Source organism: Mirounga angustirostris, unplaced genomic scaffold (genome assembly GCF_029215605.1).
Source record: "Mirounga angustirostris isolate CCGP_5_RB_7025 unplaced genomic scaffold, mMirAng1.0.hap1 SCAF_5, whole genome shotgun sequence".
NCBI classification, from domain to species: domain Eukaryota; kingdom Metazoa; phylum Chordata; class Mammalia; order Carnivora; family Phocidae; genus Mirounga; species Mirounga angustirostris.
This window is the reverse complement of record NW_026991713.1, coordinates 127,459,815-127,475,509: the sequence shown is the minus strand read 5'-3', so window position 1 is coordinate 127,475,509 and position 15,695 is coordinate 127,459,815. Positions and strand designations below refer to the sequence as shown.

The 15,695-nt window shown below is 44.7% G+C and overlaps 1 protein-coding gene across 5 annotated transcripts in view; it reads left to right on the top strand.

Annotated features, from left to right (window-relative positions):
* Positions 1-2,569: 2,569 nt before the first annotated feature.
* The window catches only part of OPTN (optineurin), a 55,055-nt gene continuing 41,929 nt past the window's right edge, over positions 2,570-15,695 (top strand). For 4 of the 5 annotated variants that reach the window (XM_045874417.3, XM_045874418.3, XM_045874416.3 and 1 more), the window contains exons 1-4: positions 2,570-2,757; positions 9,808-9,984; positions 10,596-10,798; positions 15,444-15,626. In XM_045874417.3, coding sequence (XP_045730373.2) covers positions 9,819-9,984; positions 10,596-10,798; positions 15,444-15,626 — 552 coding nt within the window. In that variant the 5' untranslated portion in view covers positions 2,570-2,757; positions 9,808-9,818. Of the gene's footprint in view, positions 2,758-3,286; positions 3,419-9,807; positions 9,985-10,595; positions 10,799-15,443; positions 15,627-15,695 lie in introns of all 5 variants that reach the window. The other variant, XM_045874415.3, reaches the window with a different exon arrangement.

The window sequence follows — 15,695 nt, the reverse complement described above, 5'->3', positions numbered from 1 at the left end:
GAACTGTAACCTTTGATGTAAAAAAAAAAAAAACAAAAAAAAAACATATATAACCCTGTATCAAACCTTCTTTCTCCAGAGCGCTCTCCTCTTTGTGAAGATTGTGTATCCAGGGAAGTCGTCCTCATTTGGACTCGAATAAAACTTTCTTCCTTTTTTTTTTTTAAGAAACTAAAAGTCTTGTTCATTTTGCTTTGACACACACACCCTGGCCTCTCTCCCCTTCCCTCCAGGACACCTGGGGTAGATTGCCTTTAGAAAGGTTGTTTGTCCAAGACTCCTGGGCAAATGCCCTTGAGGTAGGAACCACAAAGGGATGAACTGCCTTCTCCACGCAGAGGGGGTGAGGGGAGTAGGGAGGAGCACAGAAAGCATGAAATAAATGAATATCTCACTGAATATGCTGCCACGCTGCTTTGCAGTCACCTACCACAAAACCGCATCAGTGAACAGCTAAAAGCACGTTATAATTTTAGTCTTTTTATCTACACGTAGATTCCATCTACTTACGGAAGTATGAGAGGAAAAGGCACCACCCCACCAGTCAGGCTAAGAAGCAGAGCGACAACAATGACACTGTGCCCCCGGGTTACTTTTACTAATCTTAGCCCTGCATCCTCACAATGGCCTTAGGCAGTAGGGGCTGAAGATCCAGATCCCTTATTTAAAGCCTGTGGAGCAAGCTCCCGTTTCAGAATTCAGAATTTTTTTGGATTTTAGAAAGGTGAGGCAGTAATGTATTACAAAGTATGTAATTTATATAACATAACTCCCCAAGAGTGTCCGAAGCGGATCTCATATAAACTAAGTAATGTGTCTTGAATGAAATAAATAATCCCATGAAGTGTCAATACCTCTTCATCAGTTGAGGTCGGGTTTTGCCCCCAGCTGAACTAAGAAAGGCTTTTGGTTCTCAGAACTTTTTGGATTTTGCAGATAAAGAGAACGAGGCAAGGCAAGACCAGGTAAATTGCCCAAGGTCTCGGAGCTAAGAAGTGGCAGGGTTGCGCAATGCTTCAGGGCCCCTCCCAAAAGGGCTGAGAAAACTCCCTCCACCACTTTCTCTACCAGAAGCTCACCTCCAACCCTACTACTCCCAGGCTGAGAGCAGCCTCCGTACGACCTTCTTCCCGCACCTCCCCGCCCCCAAATCCTCTTATACTCATTTTATCTTACCTTAATATGGTTTAAAATAGAAGGAAACCCAGTGGGAGTGGGACTCACCCTAGGCACCCCGGACAGGCTCAGGAGGGACCCTCGGGAGTTGGGTGTGGGGCCAGGGACTGACTTGCTACCCCTCTGCCCAATTTTAGAGATTAATTCAACGGTGGTGTAAAAGACCAGGCAGGGGGAACCTGACTGGAGCAGGCGGTCTTGAAAGTGAAACTAAATCCTTCCGAGATGCCAGGAGAGGGCGCCTTCGCCTTTTCCCATTTAGATTTCGGATTTTTTTTCCCCCTTGCCTTCCAACCACTGGGCTGTTTGGACGCACAACCACGTGCTGCGTATTCCTGCTGAGCAGCGTCAGCGTCTTCATTACTAAATCAAGTTCTTCCCGCACATGAAGTCCTTTTTCTTTTCTCCCCCCTTGGTTAGGGGTTAGGGTTTGGGTATTTTGCAGTTCAGAGACTCCAGAGAATAAAACCCCAGATTTCTGCTGGGTTTGGGGTTAGGGATTAGGGTCAGGGTTAGGGTATATGCCTGGTATTGAAAATCCTTTTTGATCTTTGGCACAAACTTACTCTCAGACCCTATCCTTTCTCAACTCTCCCCTCCGCCCCCTCTCCCTCTCCCATTTCTGTTTTCTTGTCTTGCATAGGGTCCTGGTGCCAGGCACAGGCTGCACCACCTTGGTCGAGACCCTGCCCAGATCTTGACCTCACTATCAGTTCCCTTCTGTGTCCTGTGTCTGCGTCCTTGCTCAACCCTTCTCGCTGTGCTTAGGACGCAAATTATTGTGCTTCTTCGTCGTCTTGTTTCCTCCCTTTTAATTCTATCTAATCCGGAAGCATCTTCCCTCCTCCGGTTACAAGTAGATCAGTACTTCTGCTTCCCAAAACAATCCAAATCAATCCAGTAATCCCACGGGCCTGGGGCACTTGAACTATCCAGGCGTCCACCATTGGCCTCTTCCGTGGGAACAAAGAGCCCAAGAAGCATCCTGCAGGCTTTATGTTTTTAATTAAAGGTCTATTTTAAGGGCAAAGTCGGATGGAAAGCCATGCATGCTCAGTTAACCGTATCTAGATGTAAGACTTAACAGAGATCGAGGGCGCAGCGAGCCCCTGCGACTCCGGCCTTCTAAAGGGACCCCCGCAGAGGAGACCGACTCCGCACACTCCTTTAATTAAGAATGTATTTAAGTGAGCGCCGCGAGTCACGGCGGTTCACAGACCCACGTAGCCCTCATTTTCCAGGCTGGGGCCTCTGCGGGCACTAGCTACGCGGTGGGACTGCGGGCTGGAGGCGCGCGCCCGGGGGAGGGGGCGGGGCCTGTGGGGCGCGGCTGCGGGGCGGGGCCTCGGGGGCGGGGCCCGGGAAATTCCCGGCGGGGGCGGGGAGGACGGCGCAGCGGTCAGCTGAGCGGCGCTGGGCGGGGTCGCGAGGCCGCAAGTCAGCCAGAGGCTCCCCGAGCCCGCGCCGCTGCCCCCGGCTGGTCCCCTGGTCGGCGCCCGCATCCGGGTCCGGAGCCCTCCCCCAGCGGGCACGATGCGGAGGAAGCAGTGATCCCGAGAGCGGCCGGAGCGCGGGCGCGGGGTAAGCGGGGGCAGGGGGTGGGCAGGGGCTCGGAGAGGCGGCGGCTCCCTTTCCGCCTTGGAAGCTGTTCCCGCGGCCGCCTTCCCTGCGACCCGGAGCCTGTCGCGGTGTGGGTGGCGAGGGATGGGGCGTCCTCTCCTCCGGGAGGGTTTCCAGGCCTGGGCAGAGCCTGACCTGGTGGGAAAGGGGAGCGGGGCGGCCATCCCAAAGCGACCTCCCCCCCTTTTTTACCGGCCCGGCTGGCCGCAGGTGACTTCCTCTGTAGGTCACGGAGGTGGCTTGAGGGTGACATCTTCCTGCAGGTTGGGAATGATTATACAGCCAGTTCCTCATTATATGGGAAGTGGTTACAGGTATACCTTTGAGAAACAAAAACTACTCCATCTTTATGAGGTGGCCCAGGAACACTGAGGAACAGGTGACCTCTCTCTAAGGCGCTGGGACTCCTGAACAGCTGAAAGGAATCTTCATAAACCGTTGGGTCCGGGAAAGCATGTGTGTATGTGTTTGTGTGTATATACATATATAGATCGTGAATACTCGATGAGGCTGAGAACCCCAGAGGAGTTGTTTTTACTGTCGGAAATGTGGAAGCTGGATGCAGAGTCAGCATCTCTAAGAGAAAACGAAACCCAGATTCTGGTCTAGCCTCCTCCTCCAGGTAAACTGTTGTATGGAAATGTATGCCCCAGAACTGTTGAAGGATGAAATGGAAAACAGAACCCGTAGACCAGTAAGGTGGTGGTAGGACCTCAAAAGCCTCAGATTTGATAAAGCAGGGCAGCACTATTAACACAAGAACCAGCCCCTCCCCCTGCTCTTTGCCTGGGGAGAAAAGAGCTAGGGAACCCTGGCTACCTCCCAGGATGTGCCCAATTTGTACTGGGCTGGAGAGATCCTGGAACAGAGGCTAAGGCCAGGATCTGCCCTGGAATGGACAAGGTAAGTGAAATTTAAATGTGGCCTGGAGAGAGAGGACAGGGACTGGAATCTTCCGAGGGACTGAAATCTTCCGAGGGACTGATCTGTTTTTCTACTGGGCCACTTCTAGTGGTTTTTTGTATATTGTGTACAATGTTTTAAAAATAGCGTCTTTTTTTTGTAACTGAGCTCAGGTTGCATATTATGCTATGGAATCCAACTAAACCCTCCAAAAAACAAAAACTTTATTCTTGAAAGGAATTGGCCATGGTATTACCTTCCTACAGAACCCTCTCCCGCTCTCCTTTACATGAGGTTGTACGGGCATTTTCTTCTCCAAGCCCTGCTTTTTCTGAATTTTATAGAGACTTGGACTATTTGATATGTTCTTTGGAATCAGTGGGATTAGTAAATCCAAATGAAAAGGAAGAAATTAAACTCTGTTCTTGAGAAGTAAAGTCTATTTCATTCAGAGGAAAGTATTATTTTGAAAGTTTTCATTTTGACATGTATATGAGGATGAAATAATAGAATGTGTGTTATGAAATGACACCCAGATACCTTTGGGGATCATAAAAGAAATGGTACGAATTTTCAAAACAAGTTTTAAAAGTTGAGCTCAAGAATCTGGGAATGAGTGCGATAGAGCTGTAGAAAAACTCATAATACTAGCATGCTGGGTTTGTCACTACAGAGCAGAAAGTGTTTTACAAGTGCTAGACCTTAAAATACCTTGTTACACTGTATTTTCATTTCATTTCAATGAACATTTACTGCGAGCCTGCTGTGTGCCACTTACAAGAATAAAATAGAGACCTTCACTGACGTTTGATGGAAGATAGACTGGAATGGGATGATTATAGGACTTTGCAGAGAGAGCCTAGTGCTACTGGGTACTGAGAGGAAAGAACAGTTTGTTTTACACAGGCCATCTATCTCAGCCGGACGTGGAACTGTCTGGTGGGTATTTGCCAGGGCAAACGTGGGGCCAGACATTTTGTGCAGAGGGGAGAACAGAGATAAGAGCAGAGAAGCAGAAGAAGGCGGGGAACTGTGAGCTCTTTGATGTGCCTTGCGAGCGAGTGGCGTGGCGAGAGGAGGTGATACGGGTGGGTAAGTGGGGACCAGACTCTGAAAGGCCACGTTTTTCTCATTTGGGAGCTGGAATTCTGCCTTGTATGGGAAGGGTTTTCAGCAGGAGGGTGACCTCATGCCAGGAAAGAAACTGTAGTGGTAGGGGGACTGCAGTAGAAAGAGGCGAGCCACACCGAGTAGGAGACTATTCAGCAAGCATTCTCGGTGCCGGGGACACAGTGGTGCACAGAATAGACAAAAATCCTGTGCTCTGTGAAGTGCATCACTGTTGTAATTGAGACAAGACAAGGAGGGCCTGACCTAAGCTGGCAGGGATGGGGAGGAGGAAGAAGTACCAGCCACTTAGTGACTTTTCACTCAACAGAGAGAATCCAAACACTCCCAGGCTCTTGCCTTACGTGATAATGGTAAATCCATTTCCATTTTCTGTAGGTTAGCAAATTACAAAATCAGAATACCATTTCTGGCATAAAAAGCAAAGCTTCTTTTTCCCCCTTCATAGGATAGAGACTGAGTTCTTTTTCCAGTATGATGATGGTTTTAGTTGATGTAATCTTGGATTCATACTCAACCCCCCATCATGATCCCAAACCAGAATTTGCCAATAGCCACACCTATGGGCTCTGATCAAGAAATAGGTTTTTACTGTTTAAAATTAATTTATTCATGTGGGGATTGAACCTGTGAATGCTTATTAAGCCAGTTTGGAACATACCAGGACAAGGGCCTGGACTTACTCTGCATGATGCTCATTGGTCCAATGTCCAGTGGGTGGAAGTCAGTATAAGGCAAATTTCTGTTCCATACAGAATAACTTTCTAATGATGGGACTGGCCCCAGAACAGAATGGGCTGTGTTGCCTGCTCAAGTTAATTGCTCATATTTTCTGTCATTGAAGCCTTTCAAGCTTGGTGGGGATGACCATCTTCCATGGAAACCAGATAAGATATTCTTGCATTGAGTAAGAAGTTGGACTGGATCATTTGTAAGGCCAATTCAGGAATGAGATTTAAGCTCATGTCCACACCCACAAAGTCAAGTCATTGCTATAATTACTTGACCTCTGGAATTAAAAATGATAATATATTTAAGAATTCAAATAGATCTGGGAATAAAATCGAGGCGATTCTTCCAGGTAGTTTGCCTTCTTCCTCACTGGTGAAATCTTGATAAATCCTGTGCTAAATTAATTCACCCTCTGTAGTTAAATATCACCTTTGCTTAGAAGTGACATGTTTCAAGGGTGCCTGGCTGGCTCAGTTGGTAGAGTATGTGACTCTTAATCTTGGGGTGATGAGTTCAAGCCCCATGTTGGACATAGAGCTTACATTAAAAAAAAAAAGAAAAAAAATGACATGTTTCAGATCCAGGTTATGAGAAATTCTGTTATTAAAAAAAAAAAGGAAAAAAGAAATTATGTTACCAGATAGAACCTTGGAATAAATGGCTTAGTTCCAATTTCTATAACCTTTGAAGATGTGTGCAAGAATTTATAATGCATCTCTGTATTTGTTCAATTGAAAGTAGCTTAAGGGACGCCTGGGTGGCTCAGTTGGTTAAGCGACTTCCTTCGGCTCAGGTCATGATCCTGGAGTCCCGGGATAGAGTCCCGCATTGGGCTCCCTGCTCGGCAGGGAGTCTGCTTCTCCCTCTGACCCTCCCCCCTCTCATGCTCTCTCTCTGTCTCTCTCTCAAATAAATAAATAAAATCTTAAAAAATATATATATTAAAAAAAAAAAAAGTAGCTTAAGGTGATGTTAAAGATTTAGAAAATTCAGCTTTCCCTAATGGGTACTCTACCAATAGACATTTTACATAAGCACTGTACTCATTACTCCTAATGATGCCCCCAAAATACCTAAAATCATAGGGTGCTCTTTGGGTCACCAAAAATCAATTAAATTGCTTTTGGTAAAAATTGGTAATAAGTATTTACATTACATTACATTATGTTTGGCATATACACTAACTTCTTATTTCCTATGACATTTGAATTACCAAATAATTTTTCCTAACAATGCTAGATAATGAAGTGTTTGCTATGATTAGGACAAGCATATAATACATATGGTGGTATGGCCATGATGGTGCTGGGCTGTATGTGTTGGATGGTGGGGTTGGATCTTCCTACAAACTCAAGAATACTTTTCATGGGTTTTTGAGCCGAAAGCAAATGTAATGATCATCATTTGCTAGACAAGTCAGTAAATTATCATAAGAGTCACACATCTGGTTAAGGCACCCAATGTCTTGTCTACTCTCACCCTTAGCATAACCTTGCTTTTCCCCCTCATGTCCTCCTAAAATCTGGGCAACCTGAAAAAGTTAGCTCTGATATAACAGCTAGAACCAGTTTTAACTTTAGTGTGGCTGTGTCTAAAGGAGGTGTAAAGGAAAGTTGAAGAGGAAAAATACCTGAGTAATTTTCAAGAGAAAATGTTTCTTTTCTCCCCTTCCCTCCCTTCTCCTTGCCTGCCCTCCCCTGCCCTTTCCCCTTCTCTCCCCTTTCCTCTCTCTTGGAAAAACCAGTAAGGAGAAATGTGTATATAATAAAATGAAACTAAGCACATCTCTAGAGAACTGCTTAGGAACTTTTTAAAAAAAACATCTGTTGAATGTTTCCATTTACTTTTGCAAAGTGTATTATAATCATTGAATACCTAAGCAAATTGAACGTTGACAAGTAAATGATACATATTGCAAGGATTTTTTAAATTTTTTATTTAAATTCAATTTAGTTAACATATAGTGTATTATTAGTTTCAGGGATAGAATTTAGTGATTCATCAGTTGCATAGAACACCCAGTGCTGGGGCGCCTGGGTGGCTCAGTCGTTAAGCGTCTGCCTTTGGCTCAGGTCATGCTCTCAGGGTCCTGGGATCGAGCCCCATATCGGGCTCCCTGCTCAGCGGGGAGCCTGCTTCTCGTTTTGCCTCTGCCCCTCCACTTGTCCTCTATCTCAAATAAATAAAATTTTTTAAAAAGAACACCCAGTGCTCATTCTATCAAGTGCCCTCCTTGATGCCCATCACCCAGTTACCCCATCCCCCCACCCACCTCCCCTCCAGTAACCCTCAGTTTGTTCCCTAGAGTTAAGAGTCTCTTATGGTTTGCCTCCCTTTCTGTTTTGATTTTATTTTTTCTTCCCTTCCCCTATGTTCTTCTGTTTTGTTTCTTAAATTCCACGTATGAGTGAAATCATGTGTATTTGTTTTTCAGTGACTGATTTGTTTCGTTTAGCTTAATACCCTCTAGTTACATCCACATCATTGCAAATGGCAAGATTTCTCTTTTTTCATGGTTGAGTAATATTCCATCGCATATAAACCACATCTTCTTTATCTATTCATCTGTCGATGGACATCTGGGCTCTTTCCATATTTTGGTTATTGTAGACATTGCTGCTATAAACTTTGGGGCACATTGCAAGGATTTTATCTTTGGGTCTCTTTAGTATTCCTGTTATTTGGTAAAAACCCATTTTTATGAAATGTTAATTCCAACATCATACTGTGTGAAAATGAGTGTTATGGAAAACCAGAAACTGGATTTCTCCAAATTGTTCTTGTCTAAATTATTTTATCCACATTATTTTATTGGGGAAAGCAAAAGCAGTCTCTTCTAGTCACCGAATACTAAGAGCATTATACCTCTTTTCTAAATGCTTAGGATATGTAAAACATAGATACCTTCCAAAGGCTCCCAGTTGGATGGTATGCCTCGTCAGTGTTTTTCACTTCATAAATTGCCATCCTCATTAAAGCGTTCCATGAGACTGTCTCTACTTGAGGTGGCTGCTCAGGGGAGAAGCCGGAGCCTGCTGTCCTTTCGTGGTACTATCTCTTGTGGCCTCCAGGTTCCTTGAGACCAAAAGCAGGTCACCAGGCTCTTGGGTCCAGGGGACCTCCACAGAACCCCCAAGCTTTGCTTCCAGTTGAGGGTGGGGAAGAAGCATTGCACCACACCCTGTGTGTTTGGTCGCATTTTAATATATGGTCACCAAGAGCACTCCTAGGTGTTAATGATACGGTGATGTATAAGAGAGAGTGCACTTATCCTTCTTCATCTTCCATGACAAGGCTTGTCATCATCTTCACAAAGCACAAAAAAGAAAATGTTTGCCTGTAGCATGTTGCCAGTTGTTACAAGAGATTCCTGTGTTTGCCCAGGTGGTAGGGCATATATAAATGGATTTGGGATACACTTGTCTATCTTATTTATGTCCACATTGACCCCTCTACAAAATAAAGTGGTGGTATGCTTAAAATATTCTCAGAATATGCAAAAAGTGAGCAAGATCTCTTGGTCTTTTTAGGATGCCTTACAGAATTATTGGATATTGAAGCCTAAATATTCGGTAGCATCTTTATTGTGTGACAGGGCTGGGTTTTGGTGTTGTTAATACTCGGTTGCACCTCTTATGAAGTGACCTTGGCCGAGCTGTAACACTGCCGTGAACTCAGCTCCGTCTCCTGTAAAGTAGCCATCCATTTGGGTTTTAGCGAGGATTAGAAACTGACATTCTGGTGCGGTGATTCAGCATGTAGTAAGCATCCAAAATATGTTCGTTCTCCCTTTCCTCTTAGCCAAAAATTCAAGAGATAAAATATGGAGATTTTTTTAACAGCTTTCTGTGCAATTCACCCAAAACAAAAAGATTTGAGCTTGAAAGATTTGCATAGGAAAACCAATTTAATGATACTTTACCCATGTCTACAAATATATTTTTGGAAACCTTGAATTCCTGTTAGGATTCCCGATTCTCATGATCTCATACTCTTCTCTTCCTCCTCCATCCCGCAGGTCCTCACCGCACCCACATACACAGACGCACATGCACACACATACACACTGAAGCTAGCATATACCTTTTTTGTTTAAAGGGAAGAACCAAAAATGTCCAAAATAGAATTGGAGAGGAAGGAGGCAACTTTTGGAATACTCACTAGCAGTTGCCCATGGATCTGCGCGACTCACGGGGACCCATTGCCACGGGAAGACGTCTCTCTGTTCAGTTTGTGATGTTTCCCTAGGTCCTGCTGCCATGTCCCACCAACCTCTTAGCTGCCTGACTGAAAAGGGGGACAGCCCCAACGAAACCACAGGAAATGGACCCCCCAACCTGGCTCACCCAAACCTGGACACATTCACTCCAGAGGAACTGCTGCAGCAGATGAAGGAGCTCCTGATTGAGAACCATCAGCTCAAAGGTGAGCAGCCCCTAGCCACCATGGTTCTTCATTCACGCTGTACCTTCATGAACGGCATCTCTCTGTCAAAAGGCTTGTTGGTGAATTCCCTTCTCTCTGTTTCACTAGCAGGAGAAAGAGCACAGAGTTTAGCTTTTGGTAAGGCTAACATTGTTTCCATTGTTTACTTTGGGGATACAGATAAGAATAAAAGGTACTTACATACCCCCAGGGAAATGGCATAATGACATGTGGTTCCTTTAGAAAGAAACAGGAAGAATTACGGAGTTAGTCCTCACTATGACCTTGTTCACGGAAAGCTTTCTGGGGCATCAGGCCATGGCTTCTGGCAGGACTGGTGTTTGAATCAGTCCTCTAGCTTGTGTGCCTTAGTGGAGGGACCCAAACTAGTTTTGTTTTCTGGAGTCTTTGGAGGACTAGAAATGACATTAGGCCCCCGAGTCCTGTCTGAAAGCAAAAACCACTCACCTTGCTACATTTCCTGCCAACCCCGGGGCCCAGGCCAAGCATGGCTTCTTTGGATTTGGTGCCATGTGGTGAGGGTGGTCTTGGAGGTCGGATTCATCAGATCGAGTCTGATGTGTGACACTCTCACTCTGAACCCCGTACAGAAGCCATGAAGCTAAATAATCAGGCGATGAAAGGGCGATTTGAAGAGCTTTCAGCCTGGACAGAGAAACAGAAGGAAGAACGCCTTTTTTTCGAGATACAGAGCAAAGAAGCCAAGGAGCGCCTCATGGCTTTGAGTCATGAAAATGAAAAATTGAAGGAAGAACTTGAAAAACTAAAAGGGAAGACAGAAAAGTCCCTTGAGGTGAGCAGACTGATCAGCTGCGATTTTATTTTATTAATGTTTAGAGTGGAATCTTCCTTGTCTAGACTTCTAGGTCAAAACCTTTCACGGTTCTGGCTAGATGAGTATTTTGCATCATTTTGAAAGAACTGTTCTTGCTGAGGAGACTGGTTGCAATTTCAAGGGTCATGTAGAGTCTTTGTTGGGGGAAGGAAATTTGTACAGTTTTGACCATATTGATTATAGTCAAAAGAAGGTTGCAGTTATAAATCTGTATTTTGTATTATAGATGGTGCAGGAGAACCTCTGCCTAGAACCATCCAAGTGTTAGTTTTTAGTTTATGTCTTTGATATAAAATTACATTTAAAAATCTAGTACTGGGGCACCTGGGTGGCTCAGTTGTTGAGCATCTGCCTTTGGCTCAGGTCGTGATCCTGGGGTCCTGGGATCGAATCCCGCATCGGACTCCCTGCTCGGCGGGGAGTCTGCTTCTCCCTCTCCCACTCCCCCTACTTGTGTTCCCTCTCTCACTGTGTCTCTCTCTGTCAAATAAATAAAATCTTAAAAAAAAAAAAAATCTATTACTCCAAAGTTTTACTTACTGACCTAGTCTTTTCCTAAGTCTAAAATAGAGATTCCTCGGGGCGCCTGGGTGGCTCAGTTGGTTAGGCGACTGCCTTCGGCTCGGGTCATGATCCTGGAGTCCCGGGATCGAGTCCCGCATCGGGCTCCCTGCTCGGCAGGGAGTCTGCTTCTCCCTCTGACCCTCCCCCCTCTCATGTGCTCTCTCTCTCTCATTCTCTCTGTCTCAAATAAATAAATAAAATCTTTAAATAAAATAAAATAAAATAAAATAGAGATTCCTCACTTTACATTTTATATCTACTTTCGAAAAATGGCACAATACATGTCATGTTGTGATAGGAGGCTGACAGGTTGCCACATTTTCATTGACCCAAAGAACCTGAGAAATGTGCTCATGGCCAAGAGTGGGTGCCAAAGATGTTAGTGAGAAAATATGTATCAGAACACATTTGAAGCATCCGTCCATATTCTGAGGCTCACTGGATATTGTTCGTTAGGATGGACATCTGCTGTTCATTGTCTTCCCAACCTGGAACTTAGCAGCCCCGTGAAGGGTGGAGCGCTGGTTTGATTCAGGGAGGATAGAATCCCAGACATCAGAGATGTTTCTTGAGATACCTTGAACCCTGTTGATCTCTGATTTCTTGGGTAAAGTATGCAAACAAAGAAAGATAAGGGAAAGAAAATAACAAAAAGGGGACGATATGGAATAACCTGAAGAATGAAAATTTGTTTAGAGAACTGTATTGTGGTTTATGTCAGTGCTTTACTCATCAATCCCTGCTCATGGGACAGTGTGAACATTCTGCTTTAATAAACTTACATTTGTGTGGGAAATGATTCGTTGTTGATTAGATTTATCACATCTGATGCTTCAATTTGTCTTACAGTTCAAAGAACATTAAGTCACTTCTTTGAGGGAAATCTCTCAGCATCTAAATATTTGCAAGGTAGAATGCTCTGAAGAAATTATCACCTAGGATATATGAATAATTTTCTACTCTGTAAGAAAATGTCTTTTTATTTATCTGAGAGAGAGAGTGTATAAGCTGGGGGGAGGGGCAGAGGGACAAGCAGACTCCCCACTGAGCACAGAGCCCAACATGGGGCTCGATCCCAGAACCCCAAGATCATGACCAGAGCCGAAGTCAGATGCTTAACTGACTGGGCCACCCAGGTGCCCCAGAAAATATCTCACAGTTTTCCTCCTGTGGCTTTTGGGATGTGAGCTGACAGTTGGCATCAGCCTGTTGGGGCCTATCACACTGAAGCCCAGAAAGAAGCTTCCAGAAGCAGTTTGTCTGCTTGAAATAGTTTATGTATGGGTTTTCCTAAAAAGTAGTAGAAGAAATTGAGAACAGAAACTGGAGCCCTGGACAGCTTTTTTCAATGCAGAAACAAGCTATAAGCAGGACTCCGAAGAGAGTCCTTGGGACGGAGGACATGGGCACTTGGACAAAGAGACATTTATGGCTCTTTAAAACCCTTGGTCATCAGCTTTCTCCCCCAAAAATGTGCCTCCTAGGCCTCCCTATTGCCTCCCTGCCTCTTCTTTCATTTTTATTTCGTGGACCGGTTGAGGTGATATGTAAAATTTAGGCTGTCATCTTCCTGACTTAAAGCTCTCACAGCTTCTGACTTTTCTCACTCTTGCTGACCCATCCTTGCTGCGGTCTCTCCAGAGAATCCCTCCAGCCACCAGGGCCTCTCACGTGTTCTGTGCCACACAACGAAAGAGAATAGGGAATTTCTTTTGGAGATCTGCCTTCTGATCTTCAGGGTGAGGCTGAGGCGTTCACGGCTCTGTCCAATTTCACAGAATTATACATTATTATCATCTGTAGAGAGAACTTTTTAACTTTTAATGGTACAGATTGCTAGGCAGAGATCATTAGCTGGATGTTTCTTCTAGGATTATAAAATGCATGGTAGTCTGGGCGGATTTCCGGGACAGCAAGATGGAGATATACGGGTACACAAGGAGAGCTGTTGTGTTGCATGAAGGTCAATGGCGGGCCCTTGAAAGTGATGAAAGACAGTAACAAAACACGGAGTTGAGGTTGATCATAAATAAAAGGTGTGAGTTCTAGTCCAGGAAGGGAATGGAAAGAGTCGGTAGTAAAATGAAGAGATATTTAAAATATTATCTTGTGAGGTGTTTTATGGCCAAATAAATAGATTTGGAATTTCCCAAGGATAGTGAAGAGATCCTCACCCTTGTAAAAAAGAAAATTAATCTGACAAGTCTGAGATTCTAGGATCATGGCCTTATAACCCTCGTCCTCAGACACTTGTTTAAAACTCTGTTTCCTACTCTTACGCCAAGGTGGTTTTACAAAAATCCATTCTGGGGTGCCCGAGTGGTCAGTCAGTTGGGCATCTGACTCTTGATTTCCGCTCAGGTCATGATCTCAAGGTTGTGAGATGGAGCCCCACATCGGCTCTGCAGTGGGTGTGGAGCCTACTTAGGATTCTCTCTCTCCCTCCCTCCGCCCCTCCCCATCCCCACTAACATGCTCACTCTCTCTTTAAAAAAAACCCAAAAACCAGCAATTCTATAAAATGTCCTCAGAGGGGTCCAGCAGGAAAATGTGAAGATTCCTAATAGAGCATGGCCTTGCCCTTACCTGCTTGCTTCCTAGTTCCAGGCTAAGCAGTGCCTCTCCTTTAACTGTTTCCACCCCTTTCACAGTACATTTCTTTGGGATGAGTCATTACCAAGAGAGGATTCCCAGGCTGATAACCTTTCCTTGCACACCTAACTCTTCAGCTTCACAATGAGTTCTTTTCTCTCAGGCCTGTAGTCGTTTTCTGGCAAGGGAACGCTCCCAGTGAAGGAAGAGCATAATCTCAGTGGTGTGAGAGACGCTCCCATGCTGCATGTTAATACCTTTCCCTCCAGGTTTTAATATTTCATGGACCAGCTGGTTTATGCATGTCCTTTCTGATGCTTTTTGGTTCTACTAACAGCCTTTGGGTCTGTTTCTGGTTCCTTAGAAAATCTATCACGGAGATGGGTGTGCATATGTGCGTGTGTGTGTGTGTGTGTGTGAGAGAGAGAGAGAGAGAGAGAGAGAGAGAGAATTGTGTTGTAATTCTCTGATAATCTCAAGTATATATTTCTGGTGGCACCAGGCCCGTAAAAGCAATGAAGGTTTCCTGAGGAGGAAATCGAAGAGGCCTTGTAGGTCACAGCTGGAAGGGACCACAGAGACCACAAGGGACCACATTTCCCTTTTTAACCTGAGAAAATGGAGGCCAAGACATTAAGCAAATCCGCTCAGGGCGTCGTAACCAGGGATTAGCAGGGTGTGGACTGGAATCTGTTTTCTCTGCTCCCAAATGAAAACACTGCATCTAAACAGGCCCTTTCTCCTACGACTTTGTCATGTGCAGTGATTGTAACAAGAGGAGCGCAACACGTACTTGGTGTTAGTGAAATAGAAATATTTGTTCTTCATGTTTATATAGGCTGAAATTTAATTTTTTTTTTTTTACTTTTAGTAGCAGCCTCTGAATTTTCAGTTTTCTTATTTCTCCCCGGGCTTACTTTTAGCAAACCTAAAAACACCAACATAGAGTATAACAGCCACCAGCCTGCATGCCTGAGAGAATTTTGGACTTTCCTTGTCCTTTGCCATTCACGTATCAAGTAATGAAATGTCTTGGTGCTTTGGCTTCAAACAGTACATGACAAATATGGGGAAAGTAAGGGTAGGTCTGCCTTTGTGGGAAGAAAAAAAAAGGCGAGCTTTTTGTCCCTATTTTCTGAGGTTTTGGACGACAATTTACCAGTCTACCACTATCAAAGTCTGATTGGTTATTTTCATATCAGATTATCCCATGTGCTGAGGAAGACTTTCTTTCTTGTCATGAGATTATTTTAAGTTTCTGTTGTTTGAATATAATAATGTAAAGTCTTCCATTTGAAGTGTTACATCAAAATATATCCCCAAGAGAAGGCTAGAATTTTCCTACCATAAAGCATAGCTGCCTTGCCAGTGGGTATGGGGACACTTCGGTTTGATGACCAGGTGTGAGTTTGGTTCACTGATTCACCTTGTTTCTCGTCATTTCCAGGACCCCACTGGGGACTCCAGAGTCCCCAGGGCAGAAGCAGACCAGGAACTGGAACAGCTGAAGACCCAGGTGGCCTATCTCCAAGCTGAAAAGGCAGATCTGCTGGGGATTGTGTCAGAACTCCAGCTCAAGCTGAACTCGGGTGGCCCCCCTGAAGACTCCTTTGTTGAAATCAGGATAGCTGTGAGTGTCCTGGTTTTGATTTAGTATTAAGCAAATTACAAAACCTCACCTAGACACCTAGATTACCAC